At 40.8% G+C, this 18,877-nt stretch overlaps 1 protein-coding gene across 1 annotated transcript; it reads right to left on the reverse strand.

Annotated features, from left to right (window-relative positions):
• Positions 1 to 4,166: 4,166 nt before the first annotated feature.
• On the reverse strand, positions 4,167 to 14,923 carry LOC115046985 (uncharacterized). The gene is made up of 5 exons (XM_029507590.1): positions 14,450 to 14,923; positions 13,467 to 13,634; positions 10,147 to 10,271; positions 6,549 to 9,267; positions 4,167 to 5,392 (listed from the first exon to the last, which is right to left on the reverse strand). Exons 1-5 carry the CDS (start codon positions 14,891 to 14,893, stop codon positions 4,847 to 4,849), a joined length of 4,002 nt encoding a protein of 1,333 aa, XP_029363450.1. The 5' UTR covers positions 14,894 to 14,923; the 3' UTR covers positions 4,167 to 4,846.
• Between the last annotated feature and the right edge of the window lie 3,954 nt (positions 14,924 to 18,877).

Genomic DNA, 18,877 nt, shown 5'->3' on the forward strand with positions numbered 1-18,877 from the left:
GGCTAATGGGGGACTTCATTACCTAGAGGACCAAGTGAGCAAGAAAACACAAATTTAAGAATGACTAATGTTGACATCAGAGGACATCTTGACTAAGCTTTCAGTCCACCTACACCTTCCTACAAACATACAAATGCCTGTTTGTTTGCATATATGTGCATGTATAAGTGTGTGTGTGTGTGTGTGACAGAGAGCTGCTTGGCACTTGAAGGACCCAAGGGGGAGTATCCAAAGCAGAGACCCAAAAGAGGGCTGAGTCACCACTTTGTATGCATGTGTGTCTGTGTCTCTGTGAGACAGGAAGAGCAAGAGAGAGATGTGTGTGCATGTGCGAGTGTGTGCGTGTGAGAGAGTCTGCATCAGGACCCCTGGGGCTGACTGGAAGTCTGGCATTATCATTTGTGATGAGCTGTATGTGACACTGAGTGTGTCTGCTCGGTACCCAGGTCTCTCATCTCCATATAGATGGCCAGAGTGAGAGCAGAGGACGGTTTCTATTAAAATGTCAGAGTGTCTGGATCTGTATGACGGGCCACCCCTATCATGCTGCCCAATCAGCTCCAAAAAACAAAACAACGACGACAAAGACTTCCACGACAGCCAGTGGGTGCGTGTGTGTATCTCACTGCTGAAAGGATGTGTGTGACGTTTCAGACGGACTCTTGCTGCGTGCTGTCGTTGATTCCCTACCTTTGTCTTTATTGCGCCAGTTTTCTGTCTGCATGACGTGACCGGCATCACCAGCTCGCCGCTTTATGAGTTGACCAAAGAACCAAAGAAAAACCAAAGTTTTTCTTTGGTTCGTAGTTCCTTGCTTTTTGTTTTGTGGTTTCCAAAAGCTCATTTCCCCAGAAATGACAGCTCAATATATATATATTTAAATCTATACATAAATCTCTGCATTCCCTCATTACTGTGAACATTCACTGCATCTACGTTTCTTTTGCTTGTTTTTGGAGTATGTCCTGGTGCTGTAAATCAAATCCATATTAACCCACAGCTGAAAACAGAGCCAATAAATACAGACCCTACTCCTCCTATTATTATTATTATTATTATATGATTGTCATTTCATAAAAACTGTTTTGAAAAATACACATTTGTGACGTACATGTTTGATTGACAGTCAACCCCACCCTTCCAAAACATAGAACAACTCCAACTTCATTTAACTATAACACTGTCTCAATGAACTCGGCTGGAGTATGGATACTGCTGAAGTCGACAGTTTAGCTAGTTTAGTTTCGTAGTTCCGTGTCTTTCCCTGTATGCGCACATATATAAACGGCTTTGCTTCTTCTGTTTCTTTTTTGCCTCTTAGTGACTTCAGATAAGGAGTGATTTTCTGTTTCCTCCTCTCTCTCTCCATCACTGTCGCCTCTGCTCCACATCTTTCTTGTGTGATATGAGAGTATGAATATGTTCGGCTGTCTGACTCATTCTAAATCTGGATGTGTAACCTGGAAAACTATTCATAAAGCATATTTCATGTTGTGTCTGTAAGGGTATACATTTCTCTTGATATCACATTCCCGCCTTTTCAATTTTGCGTCTCCTGGCCAGGATAGGTCAACAAAATCATGTTCACCCTTCACCTTTTTCAGTGTGTGTACACCCTGCTTCATGTGAAGTTGTGATATAACTTTAATACTTTTGGGTCAGGCTCACATGAAAAAATGATGATGGTCATACTTAGCTGCAATCCTGCTAATTGGTATTCATCTTTATAGGTATATTTCTGATTATTTTTCTTTATTTTTATTATATTTGTTATATTTCTATCGCCCAAACCATCAAATTCAGGTGAATCACTCGTCATGATGGTGAGCGGCAACAGCACACAAAAGACAGCTTCAGACAAATAACGGCTATAATTGAATTGCAAAAGCAACTGGTTCCTTTTACTGTGACGGTCAACTATAAATCATCACACCCCAGCTTCTGTTGCTCTCCTCCTCTTGCTGTTTACTAAATCTGCTAAATCTGATGAGATGTTACAAACACACTATTGCTGGTATTTGTAGAACATTGTGTGAAATACGGCTTTCCACTGAGGTGTTGAGATACTTTTCTGTACACCTGCTTGTCTTTTTCTGGCTGCTTTTGACAGGACTCAGGGTGCATGTTAGGTTACCGCTGCCCTGAGGTCACGCTGTCAGGTATTGATGAACCACCAACCCCTAATTCGTATTTCATGTAAAGAAAAAGAATTTTTACAGAAGAAAACAGGATGCAGTGATTCACGATTGTCAAATAAACTTTTAGAAGTAAAGACACAAACGCACAATCAGCCATATGCTTGTCTTTCACTTTCAGAGACTGTAAGTTTTACTATCTGACAACTCATAAATATTCAGACTTCTTTGTTGTCACTTACCTTCACTGGTAAATGACAACAATATATATGTATAGGTTTGATACAATTTAGATTTAGATACAGTTTTGTTTTCAGGGAAAAATGGTGAACTTCTCATCATAAGTTGAGAATAGTAACGTAAACTTAAATATGTCCACTGCATCCATCTTAAGTTCCATGTTGACAGACCTGTTTAGTTTCACCTTTTGTGAAAGCTAGAACGGTTTAAGGCATCGGGCTTCCATGTGAAAGTCAACTAATTTGGCTTTAGACAGTAGTTAACCAGTGATCTAATGAGCCAGCAGCTATTCACCTCACTCATTAAAATGTAACCAACATGCTAATTAATAAGGGACATCTACTGAACTTTCATTTCACCTCTTCTTTCTTACTTCTTTTTTCCTTTGTTCCCCTTTTAATCTTTTTAGCACCTGTTTTTTCCCCTTTTGTTTCTTCTCCTATCTCCCATTTATGGAACCTGGAACTCCATTAATAATCCTAATTGCAGCTTGGTTGGAATTAAAATGACTAATTTAACCACTTCAATCAAAATTAAACGCCCACTGGGAAATGTACATTCAATTCCATTAACTTTTTTAAACTGAGACAGATGACAATTTTTTATATAACTCCTGTTCCTGCTGCTTTCTATTTTAAGAACATCATTATTATAAGAGCTGCTCATGCTTGGTCATTTAAGTCACAGACGTTTCCTTCAGGAGACACACAACTTTTTCACGGTTGCATCCTTTACAAGTGCATTTTAAAAAGTCTTCCTGGGGAATAATCATTGGTTACATGATGTGAACTCATTTCCACCTGGGTCTGACTCACAGCTTTAAATTGATAGCCACCCAACAAGGGTCCTCCCTTTTAAAAGTTTTCTCAGATGAAATGTGCATGTCTTTCATCTTCTCATTAAGCATGTGGACAAAAGCTTTTTGAGAAGCAATTCCATCTGAATCATTTTTTTCTCTGGTTTCATGCTGGAAATCTTAACAGGAAGTTGTGATTTGTTACACTTCCTTTGAGTTTGCCTACAGCTTTTCTTCATCCACAATGCTGTTTGCAAATAGTGTCACAGTCAAACAAAAGTCTCTGTGGTTTAATTGTTTGGACAGTGTTCTTATTGAGTGTTGAGCAGTTCTGTTCTGGCACTTCCCACAGATGGACTGTAACTCTACTGGCAGTTCTGCAGACATTTAATATAAAACCACATTACGGTCATATACAGGATGATGATGCTGAATTAAAAGTCACTTATGTTAGCTTTGCATTTAAAACATACTAGCTGAGTTCATTGACTGTGCTTTACTGATTTATCTGTTTACATGTTGTGGGGGTTGCTGGGACCAAACCCAGCTCACATTGGGTGAGGGTGGGGTCAGCCTGGACAGGTCATAAGTCCATCACAGGTCCAACATACAGAGATAGACAGAGACCAACAACCACTCACACTTAGAACTTCTGACAATTTAGAGTGAGCAGTTAACCCAAACATGAGGTCTTTGGACGGTGGGAGGAAACCAGCGTACCTTTTGCTGTGTTTGGTCTGCAGCTGCTGAGACGTTGTCTTCCAAGCTAAAAAGCATTTTGAATGTAAATTGGGTTTTTTGTTAACAAAGGATAAATCAATGGCCCGTCTCCTTTAGTCTTTCAATGTACAGCCCACAATGGAAAAAAAAGAAAAAAAAATAGAAAATAGTTTAGATAAAGGACTGAGACATACAAAAATCAATATCACAGTTAACAGTTTCAGCATTCAGATGCACATCCTTAAGGTTTTGAATATACAGATGTGAAGAGGAGGAAAAGCTTGCTTTTTATTATACAAATGTGGGACGAATTCTCCTATTCGACCAATATAAAGTTTTTATTTGCAGTCTGTTTTAAGTATTATTCAGTGCAGTACTGTGTTCTGTAAATACACTCTGTTTACTTTTTTCTCCAAAATAAACAGTATATTGTAAACACATTCTGTGCGCATTTCAGTACATCACAATACTTAATCCACAGAATGTATGGGTGTATACATTCTTTCCATATTTTGGTTTGGACATATACACAGAATTACGTGAAAACTGGGCGCAAGAGTTTTCTGAATAGCAAATAAATTCAGTTGTTTGATAACTGAAGACAGCTGATTGAAAGGGAAACTGGAAAATTTCAGATGACAAAGGCTGGTGAAGAAGGTACCTGAACAGAAAAAAAGTCTCCAGAAATGAGAAACCAACCAAAGAGAAAAATTCCAACCACACCTTGTCCAGTCCAATAATGAGACATAGACTGCACTGGAGAGAATTAACATCAGGAGTCCTCCATCAGAAAAGACAGAAGCAGGTCAAGCCGGTGCACCATGGGTCATAGACCAAAGAGAGAAAACTGGTCTGTCCTGTGTTAGATGTTTCAAAGCATTTTTTCCCTCAGTACATTCTGGATCAAGTCATGATTGTGTAAATCTTTTTGTGTTCTGCCAAAAGGACCACCAGACTAGCTTGTGCTCTTACGTCCTTGTGCTGTAGAGCTGCTGCTGCCTCTTTTGTTCTGTGCTGGCAGCTTGCTCATCTTCTCTTTCAACTCTTTAAGGCTGTACAGTCTGCTGAAGGTGACACTAAATGGAGCCCTTCCATCATCCTGCCTGTGCATTTCCTGCACTGATGTCTGGTTCTGGGACTGTAAGTTTGAGTGCAGAAGGGAGGCCTCGGGTTTTGAGCCAGGAATCTGGTTCTGTGATTTTTCAAATCTCGCCTTGCTCTGTGCTGCTGCAGCCTGTTCAGGAAGGAGGCCTTGGTGGGTGTGGGAGACGTTGGGCTGTTTCTGCTCAGTTGCAGAGCTGACAGCACCCGCTGCCAGTGAACTGGGTGGCCTGGACAGAGGTCTGCGGGGAGATGAGGTATTATCCAAGATCTGGAAACTATTGTTAGGCGCCTTGCTTTCTGTATGATTCAGCTTGCCCCACAGACGAGACCCAAATAATTGGGTGGCTAAGGTGGTTCGAGGGACAGTGGGTGATTTGGAAGGAGAGTGCGACCCAGACTTGGAAAAAAGATGACAAGAGAAGAATTATCAGAAATGTACAGTGAGATATGTTTGAATAGGGTTTGTTATGGCCTCTGGTGAGCACCTTCATTAGTGAGCTTGAAACATAGCTCCAATTTATTGTACAATTTGAATGCTCACAAATGCACTTTTTAGTGACATCAAAGTTTTGTTTCAAATGGAAGAGTGATACATGGTTGCAAACGTGAGATATTTTACTGTCAAACCTGTTAATATTTCATGACTGACCTGAGTTAAAACATGCCACCTCAACACCTCACTACTTAAATAGACTATTGTTAGATGAAAAGTGTAGACTCAGGCCAACAGTGAGTGAGATGGACTTAGAACTATAAATCTTTTACAGATTCATCAATATTGCACTAGTGTGAGCATGCATGCAGCATGATTAAAAGGATTTCACTTTAATTCACACACAGTCACCTTGTTCAATAATGAACAAGTGTCGTGTGTTTAAACTTAGCGATGCTCTGCTGACGGATACTCCGAAGACATAGACACAAAGACAACACAGAAACACTAAGTAAGGAGATGAGACAGGTAGTTTCAAACAGTCACTGGAAACAATCCGCGTCCCAGTCTGCTGGGGGGAACCATACAAATAGCAAATACAGTTATTGTTAAACTACATAGATGGTGATTTTGTTCCCTTTGGGCTATTTCTCCCCATTTGTGATTTACAGAACCTCCATTTATAGTTTAGACCGAACATGTATCAAACTGTTCTAATTTTAAACCCTTACTTTGAATCTGAACAATATTTGTTTACATTTTGACAATATTTTAAATCAATATCTTATTTTTTTCACGAACATGATAGAAATCTAACACTTTATGCCCTATAATAAAATTGCTGGGTGTTGAACAATGACCAAAGGTTTATCGATGCAACAACACAATGGGTTGATGTGATTTTTTTTTTTTTTTTTTTATAGAAATATTGTTGTAAAGCTGTGGCCATCTCAACCTCCTCTGTGAAAGTGGATAAAATGTGCTTTCTGGCATAGGCTAAAAAGAACACAGTTTAGAGTTTACATCAGTAAACTTGTATATTTTTTACTGAAGTTTTTTGTGTTTGATGAAGGGGATTATTTTCAATATATGGAGAAGAAAACCTGCTTTCTGTTCTTACCTTCCGTCGCTCAGTGTTGCTAGCTGACTGAGCCCTGTCTCTCCTCTCCACGCTGCTGGACCTTAATGCCACCTTGTCTGCTGTTTTCTCTTTGTTTAATCTCTCTTCTTCTCGATTCTCAGGTTTAAGGTCACCAGCTGACAGTCTCTTCGCATCTCTTGTCTTAGTGGCGAGCTCTCCGAGAGTCCCTCCTCCGTCGGACGGTCTCTCTGCTGCTGTTTGCTTTAGCACGTTCTTTCTGTTAGAAACTTGGGCATCCTTGTGTTTTTCCACCATTTCTGCTGATTCTTTGCCTTGTTTAAGATGGTCTGCTCTTTTTTTAGTGTTGTAGCTACCTCTCCTCTCTGCCGCTTTTTTATCCTGATCTCTCCCATCTTTTTGATTTGTGCCTTCCCTCTCCTCTTCCATGTTCACTTTCTCATGTACAGAAGAAGTAGAGAGCCTCTGCACAGACAAACTTTGTATTTCACCACTAGAGGTATTATCTACGTTACTACCAGGGCTAGTGGCAGTATCAGAAGTGGTCGCATCATTTGGGGTATTAGAGTGTGTGGAGCTGTCCACTGTCATCCCATGGTTGCGAAAAGCTGGGTCATTGAAAGGAGAATCGCTACATTCGTAATACTCCTCAGAGGTGGTGGAAAGAGTAGAGTCCTCCCTTGGTGAGATATACCCGTCGCTAATGTCAGGTGTAGGTGTTCGATGGTCAGGAGTGGATGACCGCAGTTCTGGCGTTTGCATGCGTGAAACTGGGGCGTGCGTACATGGAGTAGGAATGCGTGCCAGAACAGTGAGTGGCCGGGATTCTGGCCCAGTGGTTGGAGAACGAAAGTCTGGCAAGTGTGTGTCGTAGAGATGTTGGAGCAGGTTTCTTTCAGTGTGTGAGCTTCCCTCTGCTTTGGGGGCCTGCGGAGATTCTTGAGAGGCAATACTGAAGTGTGTGTTATGTTTTGTCACTTTTGGGTTGATTTCTTTGTGTTGGGCTGTTTGTGAGTCAGTTGTGGCAGAGACAGAAGTGTGTGTCGAAGCTTTTGAAGAGCCCACAGATTCCGACGCATCTATATCACCTGGACTGACTTCACAACATGATATTCTCTGAGGTTCATCAGCTTTTGCGTGGTACGTTTTCAGTTGCATCACATTATCACTTGTATCATTTGGAACTTTAGTTAACATACAGTCTGTAAGGTTTTTCTCTGGGGCTGTGCTGTCTCTCTTCACTGTGGCTGCACAGTCTGTCTCTGTCTTCTGGTTTATTTTGCAGTCTGTTGATGTCAGTTTCTTGGGGTCAAGTTCTTTTCGAATTATTTCTTGAGTATTCACACTATTTGCCTTTGCTGCATCAGTGATCGAAAGCCATGATTGGGTTTGTGGTTTGGTTCCAGTGACTGATTGCATTTCTGCTCTGTCAACATGCAGTCCAATTTTTTCCTCATGGTTTATCTCTTGGGAAGTCTCATTCTGGTTGTGCTGTGCTGCTACAGGATTTTCTGTGTTCTCAATATCTTTTTGAGCTCCTCTTCTGCATCCACCGTCGGGCTGTGGTTGTGGGACAGTGTTAGGGTATTTTTCTTGTGGTGTCTGCAGCACATTTACAACAGGCTCACTGCAGACCGTAACTGGCGCCATGTTGGCCAGGGTCTCGTGTCTCTTGACAACACTAATCTCTGGCAGCTTCTGACTGTAGCTGATGCCGTTGTCTTTGATGACCAGCTGAATAGTACGAGGTTTCGGGGTGGGAGGAGTTAAGGTCAAAGAAGATGATGCGCAAGATGGAGACACAGAAGTGGAAACATTCTTAGCTGCCGTTGTGTATGCATCTGTCTGTGGCAGCGTTGGGTTTGTTGTTGTATGTTGAACAGAATTTGAGTTTGAGTCAGTGGGGACACTCTGCTGAGTATGCGTCCTGTGCACAGCAGCACACTGTTTGTTCACACTGGCTTCTTTTTTAGGATTTGATCCTAGGAGGGACGGGGGCTTTTCAGTTGCGTTGAGTTTTGGTGACTGAATATGGTCTAAGACAGACACTTCAGCTTTTTTTGCATTTTGTGTTGGCTGGAGTTTCTTCAGCTCCTCATTTTTAGCATTGAACTGTCTGGGTTTAGCAACTTCTGGCAGAATTTCCTGAGGTTTGCTGAATGGAGAACTAAACCTGATTGCTTGGCTTGTTTCAAACATCTCAGATCGCTGCAGATGGACCTGAGTTGGTTTGGTGCTATCCCGGATATTAATGAACCCAATTACATCACTGGGAGGATCTGGTTCTGGCCAAGTGGGCAGGTATGAGATCAAGCATGCCTTCTCTAAATTAACAAGTCCAGGGTGGAGCGGAGGTGCCTGTTGTACATCCTCCTTATTAACCTTCCTCCCCTTCCTCTTCTTAGAGTCTGGGTCGTTTGGGTTCTTTGAGTTCACATGATTCTGGGGCTCTTTAGGGCTGTTTTGGCTAGCAGAAGTCGTTGCACTAGGATTCCCTGCTGTAACTAGGGCGTATTTGGGATTGTACAGTTTTCTAGCAATAGCAGCAGAGGGAGCAGCAATAACGGCTGGCTGTGGTAGGTGCTCCGGCTCAGGTTCAGGCTCTGTGACAACCTGCCGGAGGTCAACGGAGCTTGAATTCATGAAAAGGAAGCGAAAAAGATGGTCGAAGGCATCCACTGCCTGGCCTGTAACCACGGTGATTAGGTTTCTGTCAAGCCTGGAGGACATCCAGGTGAAACTGCACAGAACACAGCAAATACAAAGTTAGATTTCACCAACACAAGACAAAACATATGCCCCTTCAACAAAAATATACCGAGGCCAAGTAAACAGCATTAACTGAGTCTGAGTCATAGCTAGTTGTTGAATACAAAGGGAATTTGTAATCAAATATCAGATGTGTTGGCTTTGTTTCATAATTCTATTGAATATTTATTTATTATTTTTGGTCCTGTCATTGGACAACAACTCATCAGCTTTACCATTATGACCATAATTAAATAACGTTGGCCACGGGTTGATGAGGCTCAAGATAAGTGTGGAGAATGAACAATGGCTCATGTGATCTGCTCCAACAGAAAAACCACTGAAGCCAAATTGCATAAAAAGGTAAACCTGCAGTCTGGATAGCTGTATAGCTCAGAAATGGAACACAATGAAAGAAGGTGGCTTGGTCAGATGGGATGTATTATAGTTGGAGGCAGTGTAATCATTTGGGCAGTGCTCTGTGGGAAATCCTTGGGTCCTGCCATTAATATGGATGTCAACCTGAGGGCCAAACTGGACAAACAAGTCCAAATCATGAAGGCTGAAGCTCGCAACTAAGAGACCTTAAAGAATCTGCTGGTAACATCTTGGTGCCAGATACCGCAGCTTCCCTTCAGAGGTCTTGAGGAGTAAATAGAATCTCCAATGTGCCAGCATTTATTTTTCTTGTACACTTGATACATCTGTGACCAGTTTGTCTAGTTTGTAGGGAATGCTTGAGAACATTAAACACAATGCATACTTGATTCACATTTGCACTCATACAGCAAAGCATGCAAAGATAATACGTTTTTTTCAGCCAGCATATCAGTTTGTCACACACTCACACTTACACATTAAGTACACTGACCTGTACGACCCAGACATAGCTTTGTCTCCATCTATGAACATAAATCTGTGCCCCAATTTTCCTTTAACCTTGGTGCACGACCGAGTGAAGAACTCAGTTCCTTTGGAGTAGCAAACACGAAGGTGCTGTAACACAAACATAAAAGGAGATCAGTGTCTAGGAATACAATATGTAACTACGGCTTGGGTAATGTCAGGCTGCAAAAAAAAAAACATATTTTAGGTGAAAAAAGATACATTTTTCTTTCTATCTTTCTTCCTGAAATGGAACTTGAAGCACTTGTAAAAACAATAAAATCATTTCTTTACAGCGAAAATTGCCATAGAGAGTTAGTAGCAACAGGTACACACACACACACACACACACACACACACACACACACACACACACACACAGTATCAAGCGACAATTTCTTAACTGGCTTTGTTTCTGAATCCCTGCCTTGTCATCATCCTCACAGATTTTCTTGACCAGGTTTTTTCTTTATTGAAACTACAAGAATAGTGTCACATGTCCAACATGGGTCAATGCTCAGTGCCCTGCAGGGGAAAAAAAATAATTGTTTACAAATGCAGGTTGCATTTTGAGAATATTTCTGTTGATCTTGATGGCTGCCCAATGCCACAACTATAAATATGTATAATATTTGATCCTGTCATGTTGTTTGAATTTAATACTAGCAAATGCTATGCTATATGTGCAGGTTCATGTGCACATTTATTTATTTATTAAGGTGTTGTTCTGCATTGTGACAGTTTCATAGGTGTAACTTTATAACTGCAAAGCAATATATTCAATGAGTGGCAGTGCTAACATTCTTGATAATCAGTGGGTAACATAAGCTAAGGTAAAAACTTTTCAGATAAGAGATTACACATGAAAGGCCGCTAAACATAAAAACTTTGTCAAGCTCGCTTGTCATTTCTTTATTACTTTTACTTACTCAAAGTATGGAAGACAACCATTGGTACTGAAAAAGGTTTGTGCAATTATCTAAAAGAAAAAAAAAATATTTCAAAAATACAAAAGCCCTGTTCAACTGTTTCCTCTGAAACTGGTTTTCTTGAAGGAATATGTTATTAGGAGCCAAACACTAAGTCCTAAAACATAAAAACATTGTGATGTTCAGTATTGGTGATCAAGGCATTTAGTTCATGTATGTCATGGTCACTGGAACTAACTTTGTATACTGTTACCAGATGACAAGCTGCTTGTTAACTCTTTGCTGACATTTCCCCGCTCCTTTTTATTGAAATTCCCACTAAACACTTTAGTATTTTGGTGCAAGCTTAGACTTGATCATGTCATTTGGGGAGGAGCACAGGCTCAGCTTGGCCATTAGGGCCTCTAAAAGACACAACATCATGTGCCACATCTCTGAGAGGCAACAAGATCTGAACTATGATGCAACTAAAACATCAAATGACCATTTATCCTAATTTAGCAGATTATTCCTGGTATGGCTTTCCTCCTTTATGAAACACGTTTTTCTACTTTATTCGGTCTGACCCTTGAATTTCTCTTTCCCTCAGTACATTCCTGTGGCTAAATGATAAGATAAAATCAGCAAATTACTTTATTGCATGTGTGCATTTAGCTTGAAAACGCAAACAGCAAATGAGCTATAATCCTAAAGTATGCTCTAACTTCAACCAATTAACGACTGAGGCAATGTGTTTTGTGTTCACATCTGTAAAGTTTGAGTTAAAATAAAAGCAAAAGTATTTTCAGCTACCTAACAGTTGACTGATTTAAATGTATGATAACCATAGGCTAAGCTGGAACTGGCAGCTGTATTACTGTGAGCAAGTTTACACATGGTGTTGGCTGATAAAAGGATATAAATGTAACTGACACTTACCACATAAATTATCTTTTAATGTTTATTAAGCACAAATTACCACATGAGATATGAAGCATTTTCTTCTGTTTTCACTGTTTTCCAGACCCAGATGGCACTGAAAATCTCACAGGCTGTTACTTTCTTTGTGTTTCACTTTAGTTAGTCCAGGGCATTTAGTTTGTGCGTATCACATTAAAGTGTGTGAGTGCCTGTTCCTTAATATCACTGCAGTGCATATGTGTGTGCGCCATTCGGTCTGTTACTCCACCTAGGCATGTTTGTGGACACACCCATGTGCAGATAGCATTTTCTGATATGCACTGTATATAAATGAACATCTCTTAAGGTATTCCACATGGACCTTTTTGCATCTTAAGTACCTGACTTTCACCTACAAAATACTGAGACAAGGCAGTATATAATCAACAGTTAACTTCACTTTGGATATAATTAGTTAAGCAACTTTGGAAACTGCTGTATGTCAGAGGGAAGACAAGCACTCAAACTTGCAATTAAAAAGCCTCACCAAACACTGAACTGTAAGATGCCACCCTTTACATCGTTACACAGAAATAATGGGAAATAATGACACCTTCCCAGAAATGTTTGTGTTGCTTGACTTGAGTCAGAACAATCGTGATTACTGGCTTGGCAACTTGCTGAAGAGATTCGTATCTCAAGAATTAATTTCACAGAAAGCATGGTTGCATTTTCACATGTGCCAACATGATCCAAGTTCTAATTAATATACGTTGCGTTTTTAATCTTAACTGGCCTATTATAGTTTGAAAACGAGACACAGTGGGAAATATTCATCTAAGATACAGTGCCAACTGGCTTGTTAGTAGTTGTTTCAACCCTGGTAAGAGTGTGTGCTTGTGTGGATGAGAGAAAGAGAAAAATGTGGTGTTGGTGGTGGCGGTTTACAGCTAAGTTAAAGCACACCCCATCCATTAGAGCTTTCACTTGCATGTCTTTCTGTTACAAAATAATTTTTCCTTATTTTGTCCTATTTCAGAAGTTCACATATGTACTGTATTCAGCCTCCAAATTAAGTGATTGTTATGGTTTTGTTCAAAAGGTTTTAATTTACATGTATCTGCATTTCCAAAACACCAGGGAATTCCCCCCTTAACCAAAGGTCAAATGTACGCTCACTATCAATGAAACATTTACTCTCTATCAATGAACTATAACCATTTAATCTTCAGGAAATGATTGTGCATTTAATTTTATTGATAGCTTGTTATTTAGCCTTGATCTATTGTTACTCAGGTGTACAAAAGGAAGCCTAACAATCCAATTCAAAATTGCTGTACAACATACTGACCACATACTGACCTAAAATGGATTGTGTTTGAGGGTTGTTTTTTTTTTTTTTTATTATTGTATGGAATGTCTACTACACAACGGCGCTCTTTAATGCGAAACATCAGCTTTCTGAGCAAAAGTGATGAAGGCGATGATGTGGGCTCACCTTGAGATGTCCAGTGTGCATGTTGGCCCTCTCACACATGGACAGGAAATGAGGTAACGCTGTATGATCCAACAGAATATAGATAGAAACCCTCCTCTTGAAACCCGCATCAAGCAAATCTCTAAAGATGTCAACATCCGTGAAGACATCCATTGCCACTGCTATTACCTGGAGATATGCACACACATATACAAAATATAGTTCACTCACATGGAAGATATGAATATAGTTGGGTAAAATTGCTATTAAGATGTAAACATATATAGCTTGTGCATAAAAATTAATGACTATAAATACGCTCAGCGACCACAGCCATAGTCTTGAAGTCACTGTGGTTACAGATGTGCAGGCAAACATTATGCAGTCTTTACTCTCCTCTGGCAAAGTAAATATAATTGAAGTAGCAAATAAAAGTGACGTTGTGTCAGACTAAAAGGAAAGCTGTGGGTGTTTCCTCAGCTCTCTTCTTATTTGACCCATACAGTTTTTCCTGTTGAAAGGACTCTAAGAAGAAATGCATCTGGAATATTTCAGTTAAATAACACATGCCACCACGGAAAACAGCTGCCATGAAATAAAACATATCATGAAATTGTGGCTTCAGATGAGTCAGCTGCGTGATCACGTTCGTGTAAAACTGGCGATAATGTGTTTATGCAAATATCCAGCACAATGCTCCCATGCTGCCGGGACAGTGATGGTGTGTGCTACTTCTTTCAGTCCCTGATAAAGGAAGTTGCACTTTACTCTGCGGCCTGTACTCTGACCTCACACTGAATTAAAGCCATGGCTGCTGATGGTGACAAAGAGTCAACATTACAGGTAACCTTTAGAATGGGTACAGCAGATTGTGGGATGCGTTTAAGTGATTGGAGAAGCATCGATTCCAAATGAATACCTGGGAACAGAGCTGAGCACGGAGCCACCTGTGCTGACGCTCTGGGTCTGCAAGAGGCAGACGCTGAATTTGTGCCCCAACATACCTTCTGCGCTTGCGCAATCATCTTCCTGACCACCTCCTTGATGTGCGCCTGCCCCTCCAGCGGTGGCTGCGTGTGAACGGTGGTGCGGGTCACCCCGCGGTACCCGCTGGAGTCCGGCCAGCCCAGGTCCAGCTCTGGCGCCGACGTGTCCGACAGCTCGGGCCAGTACTGCAGCGACAGCGGGGGTTCGTCGCTGCCGGGAAGGGGCTCCGAGCCCGGGTCATAGGGCTCCAACGCCTCAGTGAGGGCGTCCACCTCCGGGTCAGACAGGAAGCCCCGTAGGCCGCGCTCGTGCAGGTGCTTGGTGAACGCCTCGCGGCCGTCCCTGAGGAGGACTTCCAGCGCGAGCCGCTGCTCCTCGCAGTAAAGAAACTCCGGCTTGGACTCGTGCGTCCGCGGGTTCACGTGATTATCGTCCAGGCACTGTATCTGAGACAGAGCCATGTCGGAACCCCCCCCCAAAAAAAAAAAAAAAAAAAAAAAAACAAACGAAGAAAGTACAAAAAACTAAATAATAACTTAGAAAAACCTCCCAAGACAGTAAACTTCAGAATGAAGAAAGCTGCTTTAGAGCGCTCGTCTGGTCTCTACAGTTTGTGTACACAATCCTCCGTGGCGATCCCCCGCTGAGGGCGACCTCGTCATTCCTGTGACCGACCATGGTGCCCTAACACTCGGCCGCTGTCATCCCGTCACCGGAGGGCGGAATAAGGTGAGTTTGAACGGCAACACGCCGCCAGCACCGCCCGACAGGTGTGACCCTGTCAGACAAAACACACCCACCCTGACTTTCACACACTTACACCTTAGTCACATGACCCGTGGGCTTTCTGCCAGTACATAGCTGGTAGCGATCCAAATCGTTTGACCAGCTAAAATGACTCTTTCTAAATTTCATTAAATTATTACCCTCCATAGCCATTAAAAGCCACCTGATAGCCATCATCAGATCACGTGTAACCTGTGCTGTGCTGTGGGCTGTTCTACCTGTTCTGTCGTGTCATGTTGGTGCACCCAATGGGAGAGCCCTGGTCTTTGTTTTGACATATCAAACTATAGCCGGTAAATAATTTAAACAAAGGCACACGTAAAATGGGGGGATCAGGGAGCTTAATGTCTAAAAACGTTAACGGCACAGAATAAGCTGTCATCTTTTTTAGTACGACAAAGTGATGTATTTTGTCTTTAGACAGCTGCCCAGATCACCATCACTCTTAATGAACATCCAAACAATACCCAATGAAACAATAATAATACTGATATTGCGTTGGTGCTCTGTAGCAATGTATGATCATTCCATGTCTCTCATGGTGTGTAAGAGCTTCAGCTAAATATTTTTTTCTATGATAACAATAAATAAGTCAATCACAATTTAATTTATGGACCATTTACCAGTGAAAGGCAGGAATGTATATACAGGAAAGGAGTTGACAGAAAGCCAACAGCCAAATAAAGAAAATCCAGCCACTAGGCTTTAATGTTGAAAAAAGCATTGCTAATTATCCGTGAATAACAGTCACACAAGTCTGGCTTGATGTCTGAAGTTTAGTTTTAAAGGTGGCCAGAAATAAACTGAGTATATTGACAAATGATATGTGTCGTACGAATGCACTGTAGTGTGGCGTTGACTGCATTTATTAGTCAGTCTGTGATTACCCAGGATGTGTTGTAGCCCACACTCACAGGAAAAAGAAAGATAATTGGACAGCGGTTAAATGGTTTGTCACACTGACAAAGTATCATAAAATATTAACTGATCTCGTCAGCATGGAACATTCCAGGTCTTACATTACCACTTCTGATAAGTCATATTAAAATGAAATGATAGGTTACACTTCCCAGTCTTGTTTTGTGGAAAACTTTTTACAGCATTGTGCCATTGTATTATTACATTGTTGACTACATTTGGGTACATTAGGGTGCAATAAATAAGTCATCAAACTCAAACATGCCTCTCAGATCAGTTTTTTTTACTATGCTGGAAGCTACACATTCCCACAGTAATGCAGCACATAGTACTTTTTAGCCTACACATAAAGTGCTTATTTACAGAGATTAATTTGAGGTCTTGCCACCTCTCTAAAGCTGTGATCCTCCCCTGCTTATATGCTGGCTGTAGTAGCTGGACTGTGCAGGGTAGAGCAGAGAGATAGTGCTTGGTTTGGCCTTTTGAGAGCTGCACTACCTGAGGAATCCTGAAATATTTCCATTGTTGACCCTGTCTGGCTGTGCCAGCAAAGCACACATTTTCTAACTCTGAATCTCGAGCTCATATCTTGCTGACTCACCCACTGGCCATCTTACCGTTTGATTTATTTAGTTTGATGTGAGTAATTATCCTATAAGCTGTGTTTTACTGCTTTGCAGGTCAGTTGTGGTTCTTTCTTCTTACACTGTCAAGGGTTAAAGAGCTTATGGGTGTCACACAGTCAAACTGGTTCAACTGTTTTGTTGTATTTGCTCGTAACGCCTGTGAATATCACAGATGTTACAGCTCACACACCTTCCCTTGTAGCTTGCGCTTTTACTGTCACTCTCATTCATACAGTTAATGCATTACTTCCTCACCCCACCTTGCCTTCCTATCTTTGATCAGTATGCTGCGTTCTCTTTTGCATTTCATTGTGTCTCGCCTCGCAGTATTTCTAAAATACTGTCTGTCTCGCTGTCTCACTGCTCTGCTTCAGTTTTTGCCTCCTGCTTGTCTCCATATACCTCAGTTTCCTGCTCTCATCGGTAACTTTGAACTGAGAGATTTGCTTTGTGACAGCATGTCGGCGATGTTTAGTATTCTTATGTTGTCTCATGCTTCTAGTGTATGACACAATTATGCCATCATAAATGTGTCAGATCATCTCACATACACATAACGTGGAGCTGTGTCTACCACTCACACAATTCAAAGTGACTCTGCAGTTTTAAAAAAGGAACAGAAAACAGCTGTGCTATTTCTGGGTACACCTTTTGCTCCTCTTTTGTTCTTCTCTCCTCCTGGAACCCTGTAGTGCATTGACTACCTGTCACTGACAAGCCAGAGGTGACAGTCAGGAATAATGAGAAAAGAGTGATTGTTTAAAAAATAGAGGAGACAAAAGAGAGTACAAAATAGGACAGAAGTGAATCAGTTGAGGGGAATTAAAGGATGTAACAATGTTTCCATTACAAATGCATACAGAGAAATAGCATTCCTCCCCTAGCATCAGTCAGCAGTCGGAGCACAGTCTGTTAACATGCATGATGGCAATTGCGGTGTGTGTGGTTCTTATCTGTCAATAGAAGAAGTGCTGCTCCATTGTACATGCAAACACTCAGACCTAATATTATGTTGACAGCAAGAATTACAGCAATGAGCTCTTTCCTGGTATTTATACAGTTTGTCATGATGCTCAAGTGTAGTATTATCACACTAATATAATTGCATTGTATTGAATGAAATTTAGAAAATTGATGATGCAAGTATTGCTTATTTTCATCATCAATTAGACTGTTATTATATTTTTTGTAACCTTTTCACACAAGCAGTGACTTTGTCACTAGATGTCAGGGCCAAACTGAAGTCTATTCTTTGGATTTTATGATCTGTAGATAAAAGAAGAAATTTAGATACAGAGAAACCACAACCTCTATTTGCTAAAAGTGAAGTGACGATGAACTATTAAAATGACTTTTAATCAATTTTTCTCTTGATGGACTTTTCAGTCATTGGACTGTACTTTATATTTAGCCAATATTTATATTTATATATGTATCTTTTCAGCTCCGACTGTGTACACTAAAACAGGTTTAAATGCTCAGCTATAATCTTTGGTGGGGCAGGTTGTGTAGAATATGCAGGGAATACACAAAATTTTGTGTACATTTTGGCCATTTTGGCCATGAAATTCACCCTGTGGCATGAAATGCATGGGATGGCAAATATGTCACACAGTACTGCACTGTGCTTATTGCTGGCGGTGAAAAATTAATTGCAAAGAGGACCAGTGATCACAGTTAAGAAGCGTTAGAATGTGATGGGAATATTTTTTGATGATAACCAGAGCTGTAATCATATGGTTTCAGTTTTCATGATATCAATGTCTCAGTATCACCTCAACAGAAATGAAAAATGCACTAAGACTCAACAATGAACTGCTCACATTTTAGTTTGTTAACGCAATATCTCATTAACGTCTCAAGGCCATTTCTTTAGATTTGCTACAAATGTTCACTCAGATTTGGGGAGTAGTATTTAGAGGTCAAACGTCAAGGTAACCTTTCAAAACACTAATTTGTCTGTAACGCCTTAATGGAATATTTTCTAATTTGTTTCACCTGGATCACAATAAACACAGGTGTACTCTGCCTGGCAGCAGCATTCAATTATGAAGCGGTAATTCTGGTTTATAATACGCCTTATTTCAATGACAAATTCACATGAAGTTACTGAAC

This window comes from Echeneis naucrates, chromosome 8 (genome assembly GCF_900963305.1).
Source record: "Echeneis naucrates chromosome 8, fEcheNa1.1, whole genome shotgun sequence".
Classification (NCBI taxonomy): Eukaryota; Metazoa; Chordata; class Actinopteri; order Carangiformes; family Echeneidae; genus Echeneis; species Echeneis naucrates.